Below are 12153 nucleotides of genomic sequence, written 5' to 3'. Positions count from 1 at the left end.
GTAAAACTACTTCTAGAAGTACGTACTTTTCAAAATGCTACTAAAACTAAATGAAACTGTGTAAATGTAAAGAGGTACCATGAACTACAAACACAACTGAAAAGGAAAACATGTAAACACTATAATATATGCTCTATCGTCGTCATCTAGAAACACAGATACACTTGGTGACGTCACACTCACGAGGCCTCAAAATCAAAGTGGTGATGCTTATTCTGAGAAAAAACTTCCCAATACACAGAGAGAGAGACTGGAGGAGCACCCACATGGAGTGTTATGGACAGGGAGAGTGAAGGATTGAACACAAGAAAGCCAAACTTTCCTAGAAACGGTGTGAGTCTCTGTTGTTAGCAGGCTTGGATACCGTAGCCATCACACTGGGCTGTAAGACGGAGTCTCCTGTGAGGGAATGTAAGAAGACTTGGGGACAGATGAGACATCTGAGAATAGGAAATCCTCGCTGATCTGTGACATCATTGTAATCATACACGTAAAACACAACAAGTCAGCAGGGAAAAACCCTGGCAAGTGAATTACTTTACAATCCAAGGAAATTTTGAGTGAGTGAACCCCCTGTGAGTGCATGAGAGACTGAAAAGAACAACTGAGAGACCTTAAAAGGCTACGTGGTCGTGCTGGTGCCTGAGTGTGGACATGAAAAGGGGCCTTGAGAGTTATCTCTCAGAGGTGCTGCTATATTTATAGATCATCTCAAAAAAAAAAAAAAAAAAAAAGACCCTGCCCTCATCCTGAACCCCTCCCTCATTTCCAATTAGCCCGTGATGGGTCAGCTAATGTAATCAGGAGTAACTACAGCGCGCCCAGAGCTTCCTCTCTCAGTCTGCCCCAGACTCAGCACAGACACACTCCTCACACAGGAAGGTAAGAGCCAAACTCAGCTCCTCTACTCATCCATCCATTCACCTGTCCATCCTTCTCTTTTTCTTCACTGGTCTTCATTCACCATGTCCTCCACTCTGAGGCCGTGCTGCTCATTGGCATCCTCATGTGTGCCTCCCTTTTCCAACCATTCGTGTTCTCCTGTTTCGCAGAGGCACAAGATCCCTAATTGTTTACCTCCTCTTCATCCCTCACTCCACTTTCCTCTCCATATTCCTGTGCAAAATGAACACTTTGAAAATCTGCTAAATGAATTTTATAGTGCTAGTTTAAGCGCTATAAAATTAAGCGCTTGGTTTTCTCCTCGTCCAAGAGAAACTCTTGGTGCAAATTGAAAAGTGGTGACTATCCTTTGATGCTATGATGCTGTTTTATGATAAACTATTACAGGGACATCTGATGTTTGGCTTCAGGATTAAATCTAGTGAGCATTGCGTGATTAACATGTATGGTACTTGTTTAGTTGAGTCACATTATGGGATGAACTCAGCCCTTGCAAATTAAGGCCTAAATTGTTTGAACTCCATTATCCACTTTAAAGGCTTTAATTATCGTGCTGATGTCAAACTGTGTTTAATTGAAAAGGAATGCCCTCGTGATTTGTTGCTTTGGAAAGGCAACTAATCTCAGAAAATAGCTGAAACATCTGAGTCAGAGTGTGTACAAGTTGTTGAAATATTTAAATGCTGGGAGACAACTTCAAAAGCAAATATCAGCATCAATAAAACATCTGGAAGCTTGGGGAAAAAAAGCAGCAAATGACATTTTTTAATCTCTCATTTCTTTCTCTGGGATATTGTAAGTTTTATTTCAGAAGTAAAGACGTTTTTAAAAGAGGCCGCCTTTTCTTTAGAGGTAAAAACTCACTGGAGGTTAAATTCCTTGCAGTCTGTCTCCCAGATGGATGGGCATCAAAGCGGACCCCAGAACCTGACAAAACAGCTGCATGGCACTTCCAAATAGCTGCAGGTCTTATTTGTGGCCGCTCAGATTATCTTTCTGTATTTTTAGGAGTCAGATAAATCCTTATATAAGCTAGGAGAGCCATGGTGGGAGCAGCGGACAATGAGGGAATGTTGGAGGAGTCGACTGCGTTCGTAACGGTGAGGCAAGGCCGGGATTAAAAGTCTTGGTTTTATCCAGACAAAAGATGGTATTGCCTCCTCAGTTCCAAGAGGATCCCCCAGTCGGTCACAAGTCTCGTTTTAAAACTAGAGCCAGTCATGAAGAATGGACAAAGCTGACTGGATTTGCAATAAAAATACATAGTATCACAGTACTAGGTAAACCCCAAGCAGCTGCTCGTTTTTTAATAGTCATTACTGTGAGTGCCGCTCACAATGACCAGGGAAACAGGGATCTGGTGCTGACAGTTGGAGGTGAGGCCCTGGAGGGGTCAGTGCACACTTGTATCGTGGGCGTTGGTATGCAGGGAGGGCAAGTGTTGACTGTCTCTAAGCAGGGCTGATAGGAGTTATTTATAACTCTGCAGCCAGTCACTCTCTGCTTCTGATGCACAGATCAAAGTGAAATCTGGCAGGAAAGATTAGAGAGAAAACTGTTTTCCTTTTTTATTTTGAAAGGTCTTACAAATAAATATAGCCTGCAGTCTTTTCATTCTCAGGTGAGTGACTCTTGGTCACAATGACTGAGCGCTACGACTGCCACTACTGCAAGGAGTCCCTGTTTGGGAAAAAGTACGTTCTTCGAGAGGACAATCCCTACTGTGTGAAATGTTATGAGAGCCTGTACTCCAACACTTGTGAAGAGTGCAAGAAACCCATTGGCTGTAACACCAGGGTAAGTGATTGAATTGAAAAAGAAACCCGACAAACATGTACAATGTAACGTTTGGGTTACGTTTGAGGGAGGAGAGGAGGCGGCAGAGTCATCAGGTCGATCAAAAAAACTCGCAACCACACTGGTACTAGAATTCCACAGTGTTAATTTTAATAAACGCACTCTTCAACAACCTTGTAATGCCCGGTTGAACGGCTGCTGTAGTATCAAAACATAAATAAAATGAACAGAGTCCAAACAACGTCCGTCTAGCACGTTTCTCCCTCGCTCTCCACAGAGAAGCTACAGCGCATACGTGTGACGTCATCAGCTAGACTAGAGCATCTTAAAGAGACACCACAAATACGACTGTTACATATTCCCCCCGGTCAAAAAAAAGGCTGCCCTCAGCCGAACACAGCAAAGGCACAGTCAATACTTAACAAGCCTCCATACATGGATAAGCTGTGAAAAGTACACAGGGAATATACAGCACAATATTGAAAAGCCGGCAGACATGACAGTTTCCAACAAGGTGAATGTCTACTTGGACAAATACTGTAAAACAAAAATAGACTTAGGGCATTCAGGGCGTTTACAAAATGAAATTCCCGTTTTGTACTTTTTTTTTTTTTTTTTTTTTTTTTTTTAGAATCTTAGAACAGTTAGCAGAATATGTGGGAAACATTCAAACATGACCCGTACAAAACTGAAACAACAGTCACAACACCAATGAACACAAAGAAACAGAACATCCAAACAAGGTCACTTCAGGTCAAACCTGGAAGTATGAAAAGGGTTGGTCCACTTATTCACTGACCAGTCAGTGGTGACCCTCGGAACACGTCTTGGTCTAAAGTTATAAGAAACACCAACAGCACACCCATTGTTAGCAGGGGGCAAACTGTTAACATCTGTCTCCAAAGCAGCGTCAGTGTCTTGAACAGAGTTTTGGTCCAAAAAGGGTGAAATAGGGTCAATGTGGTCAAAGTCAGTTTCAGCTAGGAAATCACCAGAGACAATAGCAGTGTCGACAACATCACAGTCAGGTTCTCTGTCCAAAAGAGCAGGGGGCAAGCTGCTGTCTGGCAAACTGAAATCCAAATTTGCAGAAGCCTTTTGTCTTGAGTGTTTGTCAGATGGAGCTGTAGCCCAGGTGTAGAATGGTTGAAGGTTTGCAACATGAAATACTCCAGCTTTCTCTCCAGTGTCTGCTTTAGTTAGACAATAGTTCACATCAGACATCTTTTTGTAGACACGGTAGGGACCAGTGTAGAGAGGTGCTAGCTTTGCTGAAAAGTTAGATGATGCATCTGACTTTGGGTGTGATTTTGCTCTGACCAAATCTCCAACTTTAAAAGAGACTGGGCGTCGTCTCAGATCATAGTAATGCTTTCGCCTTGTATGACTTTCTGCGAGAACCGTACGAGCATGGTCATGAGCATCTTGAATCGAAGCTCTCAGGTGATCCGAGTAAGAAGTCTCAGGTTCGTCCATTCCTTCCCACGACGGCTGAGTGATGAGGTCCAAGGGAAAAATGTTCGGGCGCCATTTGTAACGTTTGGGTTACGTTTGAGGGAGGAGAGGAGGCGGCAGAGTCATCAGGTCGATCAAAAAAACTCGCAACCACACTGGTACTAGAATTCCACAGTGTTAATTTTAATAAACGCACTCTTCAACAACCTTGTAATGCCCGGTCTTTGAACGGCTGCTGTATCTGGAAACATAAATAAAATGAACAGAGTCCAAACAACGTCCGTCTAGCACGTTTCTCCTCGCTCTCCACAGAGAAGCTACAGCGCTCGTGTGGACGTCATCAGCTAGACTAGAGCATCTTAAAGAGACACCACAAATAAGATGAGACTGTGTCAACCACCATGCAAAGTTTTTTAGGTTTTCCTTTGAAGAGCTTTGATGTGACCAAAAGCAGGCAAGTGGGGGACGTTTCCTGAGGGGTGGGTGGCCTGGTGTGAGCAGCGGCATTTCTAGCATAACTTCTGCCTTAGGTGAGCTCTTATTTCTGCAAGTTGAGTACCGCTTGCACTGCCCAAAACGGTTCCATTCACCATTAAATGGACATGCATGTAAGCAATTCAAAAATTATTTGAGGCCCAAGCAACTTATAAAGAATTGACAAGATACTTTTGAGTTCCTGTTACCTCCATGATCAGGCTGAGGTGGCCTGAATGACACTCACCATGAAAAGTAGAAAGAAGTGACCAAAAATAAATTCCATCGCCAGAGGCATCAATAAGCAAAGTGGCATTCACATAGGGGGCAATTAAATGTTCTTTTTAAATCTATATCCTCATTAACACATCAACACTTAAATCTGCGCTGTAATCCGCTATAATGATGTGTTTCCTGCTCATGTGTTTTTTGTTTAGTTGGTAGAATGTAAACTTCCATTGACCTTTTTTTGTTTTCCCACCTTTTAAACTTTTTTACATACTACACCTCTTTATATTAAAATTATACAATTGGTAGAAAGGTTAAGAAATAACCGAGGTTCAGCCTTCCTCCAGTGTAGTTGAAATACTCTTATTTCTCCACCTACAGCAGAAAGTCACAAATGTTCAACTTTGGAGTGCATAGATGTACAGGATGAACTCCAGCCACTTAGTGCTGATTTAATTCTGGTTAAATTTATTCACACCATTCACAATTCAACCAGTTTTATCCAAACTGACCTGATTGTGATAAATAAACCCAATTACTCTATTAGGATTCAAAGCTGCCTTTTGGTGGTTACTATTGTTCTGCCTCAGCACTGGTTCTTTTTCCATCTCTTTAACTTCCTGTTGTCTATTCCATCTCGACTTCCTGAAGGCTCCAGGAAGATGGAGCACAAGGGCAACAGCTGGCATGAGACCTGCTTCACCTGCAAGCGATGCCAGCAGCCAATCGGTACCAAGAGTTTCATCCCGAAGGAGAACCAAAACTTCTGTGTGCCCTGCTACGAGAAGCAGTTTGCCATGCAGTGTGTGCACTGTAAGCCTGTGCACCAGCTGCAAGCAGCAGTTGTCTGGCCAGAGGTTCACCTCCAGAGATGACTTTGCCTACTGTCTGAACTGCTTCTGCAACCTTTATGCCAAGAAGTGTGCCTCCTGCACCACCCCAATTAGTGGTAATCAAACAATCCTTGCACTAACTGGATCCAAAACTGCTTTTCTCAGGTCTTCTGATGGCAGACTTGATGTTTTTTCTTCAGGTCTGGGAGGAAGCAAATACATCTCCTTCGAGGAGCGCCAGTGGCACAACGACTGCTTCAACTGCAAGAAGTGCTCTGTGTCCCTGGTTGGCCGTGGCTTCCTGACTGAACGGGACGATATCCTGTGCCCTGAGTGTGGCAAAGATATCTAACTCAACCTGAGGGATAACAATACAATTAACAAATGGCAGATATTGAATAAGTACTGTTAGACCATAAAACATATAGCATCTTTAACATAACTATGATTGTACATTGTTTTCAGCTCTGGATGGCACACTAATTGTGTTCTTTAACTTCATAAAGCTTATTCAAAGTTACCTGCAAGTTCCTTCAAGATGAAAATGTATTTACTAATAAAGTAGCTGTAGGCATGAATGTAAAGAGTTGCATGATAAATAAAGCAACAGCGTTAATTTAAACGTTCAGCTATGAAGTGTAATGTGATTTAATTTAAACTTTCAGCTATGAAGTGTAATGTGATCAGCATTTTGTGAGCAGTTAGACCCGATGCAAGAACACCATGTTCCAAATTATTATGCAAGTTAAATTTAAGTGTCATGAAGACAAAATTTTTTCTTGTGCTATTAAATTTATAGATGGTATTGTGTGTCAGGGCTCTTTGAATCACTATAATTAATTTCAGAGAGCTGGCTTGATTAGTTTGTCTGGTGAGCTCAATTAAAGGAAATCTACTTAAGAAGGATGTTCCACATTATTAAGCAGGCCACAGGTTTCAAGCATAATGGGAAAGAGAAAGGATCTCTGCTGTCGAAAATCATCAGATAGTGTAGTGCAGTATGACAAGATATGAAAACATTAGATATTTAAGGAAAACTGAAGTGTTATCGTACTGCGAAGAGATTTGTGGCTGATTCAGAACAAAGATGAGTTTGTACAGATAAAGACATAATGAGGAAGGTTTCTGTTAGACAAATTCATCAGATTAAGAGAGCAGCTGTTAAAATGCCCTTACAAAACAGCAAACAGTGATTTGAAGCTGCTTCAAGGTGGAGGATCCTCCAGAGGCTTGTGGTGCATGAACCTACTATTGGGCCCCTAACCTGAGCTCACAAGCAGAACCGGTCGCAGTGGACCCAGCCATACATGAAGATTAATTTTCAAACAGACTTGTTCACTGATGACTGCTGTGCAGCCCTGGATGGTTCAGATGGATTCAGTAGTGGATTGGTGGTGGATGGCCACCACGTCCCAAAACTGTGTCAGCAAGGAGGTGGTGGAGTCATGCTTTGGGCTGAAATCATGAGGAGAGAATCATTGGTCGACCCCTTCAGAGTCCATGAAGGTGTGAAAATGACCTCAGCAAAGTATTTGGACTTTCTGACTGATCACTTTCTTTCATGGTTCAAAAAGAAGAGCTGAACCTTCAGTAGCAAAATCATCTTCATCATGACAATGAATGCTGCAAGGAAAACCGCTGTGTTATTGGCTGCTATGGGCATGAAAGGGGAGAAACTCATGGTGTGGTCACCATCCTCCTCTGACCTCTGACCTCAACCCTATTGAGAACCTTTGGAGTTTCCTCAAGCTGAAGATCTGAGGGTGGAATGCAGTTCATATCAAACCAGCAGCTCTGGGAAAGTTTTCTGACATCCTGCAAAGAAATTCAATCAGAAACTTTCCACAAACTCACAAGTTCAATGGATCAAGAATTGTGCTGTGATACCAAAGAAGGTCCTGTGTTAACATGTAACTCTGTCTGTTATTGATTAAAATAACTTTTGACTTTAGTACATGTAACCACTTAATGCTGCACATTCAAAGAATGACTGTTTGCAGTTCTTTATAATCCATAAAATGTTAAGAAAATCTGATGTGCATAATAATTTGGAACAGTGCATTTTGAGTTTTTTGTTTTTGAAAAAAATAGTTTTGTTTCTGGGAGCTTTGTTCAGTAAAATTTGATTAATACTGTAATAGCTCATGACTTGAAAATTATACTGACCATCATTTGCATTGACCATTTAAGAAAGTCTGAGAAAATATCATTTGCATAATAATTTGGAACACGGTGTATTTCAAAGTTTTCCTATTGACGTTCAATATACAGAATGTCATAATTTTCTCCAAACCTTCTGCTGATGCCGCTGATTTTAGTCAAAAATAAAAATAAATACAGGAAATGAATAAAATAAAAACTGAATTGTAAATTTGCTTTACCTTGAAATTTTTCAGATTTTGTCAGTTCATCCACAAATGTCACTACATATTACTGGGATTTTATATGGAAATGATTTAAGAAAATTAGGTTACAAAACTATATCCCAAGCTCAAAACATTTCAGAGCCAATGTTTCAATCACCACTTCATAATAATAAAAAAAAGTAACACAATGGCTTCTCACCTAAACTGATAGCTCAAATAAGCAGCCAAAAAGCTCAAAGCAGCTCTGGAGGAGCTACAGAGATTGTTAGTAAAGCGCTCAACAAATCTGGCCTTTATGGAAGAGTAACCAGAAGAAATCCAACAGAAATCACGTTTAAATTAAGCAGCAAATCATGCAGTTGACGCAGCAAACATTAAAGATGGGAAGGGAAAAAAAGAACTTTTTGGCCTACCATGGAATGGTTTAGATCGAAGCATATTAATGTGTTAAAATTACCAAATGAAACTCCAAACCTAAATCAATTTCAAAATCTGCGGCAACATTTGAAAATGTAAGTTGCAAGATGGATGTGGAAAAGCTGGTAGAGACACTCTGTAAAAGACTTGACACGATTCAGGCAAGTAATACTATTCACATTGTACTATAACCCTAATAAGGCCATATTGAATATAATACATGTTTGCTCACTATTAAAAAGCATTAAAAAGACAAGTAAAAAACTCTCTGGAGGAGCTTTAGATAAAACATAAGTAGTATATTAGTTCTTGAAAGCATTTATTGAAAACTAGTAATTATCAAGTAGTTTTGTAGGACTGATTAAGAGCTGATATAACATCCAAGCTAGAGGTAATTAGCAATTAATTTTTGTATTCTTTCATAATGTGCCAACAAAATAACTTATAAAAAAATGAAAGGGCTTTCACAATAACATTTGATTTTATAATATAACAGCACGTCATGTGCTGTATATTTTACAGTAAAAGTATATGAAATAACTGAGACAAAACCAACAATCTTTCCTCAAGATTTAAGACAACAAAGAGGTTTGTTGAGAATTTATTTTAAAAAACTGTTTCTACAAATGCTGAAAACATTTTTCCGGTGAGTCTAATAAACTTTGTCTACATCAAAGACACCCGCTGAGAAGGAAAATTATCCTAACCAATAAATACAGCATTACAGGGATCTAAGCTCGGGTCAGTTTACGTTCAATATACAAAAGTAGTCATAATTTTCCCAAACCTTCTGCTTGATGCCCATTTAACCCTTGAGCATGATCAATTGAGAATTTTAGAAATATTACTAAATAAAACCTTGATCTTACTGGAATTACAGCAACAACTGAAAAGCATCCATTGGTTACCAAATGACTGAGTCAACTGCTATACGATGTTGTGATTAGGGTAACAAGTTTGTCTCATTGGGGCATCAATATGCCTATCCATATCAAAGTGTAGGATTCTTCTGTATTTTTTATAAACCAGGAAAAATCACATTTTCATCAAATACATGAAAGCATCAACAGTCATTCTTATCAAATTTTAAAAAAAACAACAACAAGATGACAGATGCTGGCTATGAGGACAAAAAGGGCACTTGAGGCTGCAAAAAGCAACCAGGAAGATCCTGACTTCAACAAGCAGGGTTGATCTCCTGAGCGTCTCTGTCCACCATAAATAGGAATATTAAAGGGGTCCTTATGTACATCCCAAAAAAAACGCTCATTACATCTTTTAGTTGGAAAACTGTAATCATGAGAGGTTAGGCTGTGAGAGGTAAAAAGAGATGATGGGGAGAGATGTACAGATGAGTCTGAGCTGCCATGCTGGGTCAGATGTCACGGCCACGTTATGTGCTGGATCTTTTTCTTCACTTCAGGAGATTTTAGAGCACCCTGAAAAAACAAGAGAAAAATTTATCATAACACTTCATCGTTATTAAAATCTTTTAAAAACAATATTTGTTCAACTTCTTTTCGGGAAAACTCCTTAAGCTGTTATAGTACAATATTATAAATTTATTTGAAGGATTTCCAGCCGATCAGAGTAACTTCCTACTGAGTCGCCTGTGTCCCGTTTGAGGTTTGCGGTTTCAGAGCCGCGGTGTGTGGACGAGGAAGACGACGATGAAGAGCCCGAGAGTTTACGGATGGGGTTGGAAAGATTTGCAGCAGGAGGAGGTTTTAGTCTGTCTGTGACTCCGGCTGACCCTTTCGTGCCCTCGGGTTTCTTCACTTTCAGCGGGCCCGACTGAGAGGACTTTCCGTCGAACACAATCAGTGGTCTCTTCCTGTGTTGGTCATTACAGGAGCTGGAAACACGACAAAAATATCCAACAGATGTTCAGTGTGAACAGAATTCAGCTTAGTCAAAGATAGACACATCTGCAAAGGAATGAATAAATACCGAGGTCCGTACTGTTTTAATTTTTTTCTATTTCTTACATTATGACAGACAATTTCTTGTGACAGGGATTTTCCAACTCTCCCAATGCATATCTAATACAGTTAATCCATTTTGACATAAGTGACACACTTGAGACTAAAATATAATTTGATTTTGTTGAATTATGATGTCTCAAAACCATGTTACCAGGGGTGCTATGGTGGTGCAGGGCTAACTAACGGCCCATGTAAGGTCGAAACACGTGATGCCACTTTCAAATAAAGGCCACTAAAACCAATAAAACCAGATTATAGATTATAGAAAATAAATAATAAATTATCAGCTGTAAAGCTGAGTAAGAATCATCCATAAGTTGGGAATTTATTGATGAACGGCTGGTATAATGTCTGTGTTTGAAATCAATTGCAAAGAATAAAAATCTCTTCTAAATACAATACATTTAGCGGGAAACGTGTAGTCTCTCAAATTGTTTCATAAGATCAACAATAAATCAATATTGAAAAGCGACAAGATGACCAGAAAGGTATCTGAAAGATCCTGTCAGCAATAGCTTGGCAGGAGAGTTAGTAAGTTAGTAAGAGAATGCTGTCAAAAACAATCATGTATTGCACTCACTTTATGTAAATTTTACTTCATTGGGTTACATCTTTATGCAACAATAAAAATAGAAAAATAAAGAATGATTCAGGAAATGCTCATCTAACATCCTTATGATGGGTGTTTTTTGATATTGGAGGCTTACAAAAAATAAAAATAAAAATGCAACTTCTTTTAATACATAGCTTAGTCTAAAATCGATGTTTTAGATATTTGTTCACTTTATGCGTTTATGTCTTGATTTATTTTATTTTGTGGCGTTAAATGATATGTGGGATAAAATATATTTAAAATATGCAAGTTTCTTGGGGTAAATACAGAAAAAATAGCCTAGCCGACAGCAAGAAATTTATCCTTCAGATACAATCCATCAATGTCCTTCAGCCTGAAGAGTGAACCTTGACCTTTCTGACCTGTGTCCAGCGGCTGTCTGTCTCTCGCGGCTCTTCTGCATCCTCCGTCCCCAGCGGTTATTGGGTAAAGTCCTCTGCGGCAGCGGTATGACATGCAGCAGGTAGAGCTCTGTGAGCCGGTCCCTGTCTTCACAGGCTCTGGTACTGACATTTCTCTGGTTCATGACAAAGAAAACCCCGGAGTCCAACATAAAATTCACACAACACGTACAGAAAGAGAGAGCGAGTTAAAAATAAAAAAGCCCTACTGTTTAGCTGACAAGCTAAAATTTCAACATTCTTGTTTTTTCCACAATCAAAGGATTACTTCCGCATCCCTCTTAAACATTTAACTCACCTCCTTTAAAATGAGCTGCATAAAATCTTGAGATAGAAGCTCAGGGTGAAGTAAGAGGTCCGCATCTGAGGTCGAAACACGCTGTTTATTTTGTCCTGTGGCAGCAGCCATTGTTGCTACTCTTCTTCTTTGAGGATTTATCGACGATAGCTTCTCCTTTGCAATCCTGCACTGCCACCTGCTGGACACAACAAGCTCTTTCTGCTGTCTCTTTCAGAAGGCCGTTTTCTTTCTTAATTTCTTGGTAAATTCCTACATTTCTTGAAAACGAAACTCTCGAATAGGAAAGAATCATTCGAGAAAGGCACCAGCTCACTGAGGGTCAAGTAGGATGAGCAGATAGATGGATGCACAAAGACCTAGACTATATACTTTTTTCCTAT

General features: G+C 39.9%; 2 protein-coding genes across 2 annotated transcripts; one reads left to right on the top strand and one right to left on the bottom strand.

The window, feature by feature from the left end:
- Positions 1-758: 758 nt before the first annotated feature.
- fhl2a (four and a half LIM domains 2a) lies at positions 759-6318 on the top strand. The gene is given in 5 exon segments (XM_044132551.1): positions 759-882; positions 2525-2700; positions 5226-5674; positions 5676-5806; positions 5891-6318. Coding segments are annotated over 4 exon segments (888 nt in total). The 5' UTR covers positions 759-882; positions 2525-2544; the 3' UTR covers positions 6043-6318.
- Positions 6319-9061: 2743 nt separating this feature from the next.
- Positions 9062-12006, bottom strand: lg11h2orf49 (linkage group 11 C2orf49 homolog). The gene is made up of 4 exons (XM_044131888.1): positions 11771-12006; positions 11434-11588; positions 10076-10328; positions 9062-9912 (listed from the first exon to the last, which is right to left on the bottom strand). Exons 1-4 carry the CDS (start codon positions 11879-11881, stop codon positions 9856-9858), a joined length of 576 nt encoding a protein of 191 aa, XP_043987823.1. The 5' UTR covers positions 11882-12006; the 3' UTR covers positions 9062-9855.
- Between the last annotated feature and the right edge of the window lie 147 nt (positions 12007-12153).

This window comes from Gambusia affinis, linkage group LG11 (assembly GCF_019740435.1).
Source record: "Gambusia affinis linkage group LG11, SWU_Gaff_1.0, whole genome shotgun sequence".
NCBI lineage: Eukaryota > Metazoa > Chordata > Actinopteri > Cyprinodontiformes > Poeciliidae > Gambusia > Gambusia affinis.
The sequence above is the reverse complement of the archived record's forward strand: the minus strand, read 5'-3'. Positions and strand labels throughout refer to the sequence as shown.

Excerpts from the sequence above, each read along its gene's own strand:
- lg11h2orf49 (XM_044131888.1), bottom strand. The coding sequence starts at position 11,881 with ATGGCTGCTGCCACAGGACAAAATAAACAGCGTGTTTCGACCTCAGAT. Across the intron at positions 11,589-11,770 it reads TGCAGCTCATTTTAAAGGAG|AGAAATGTCAGTACCAGAGC; the intron begins GTGAGTTAAATG and ends GTCATGAACCAG. Across the intron at positions 9,913-10,075 it reads AACGGGACACAGGCGACTCA|GGTGCTCTAAAATCTCCTGA; the intron begins GTAGGAAGTTAC and ends TTGTTTTTTCAG.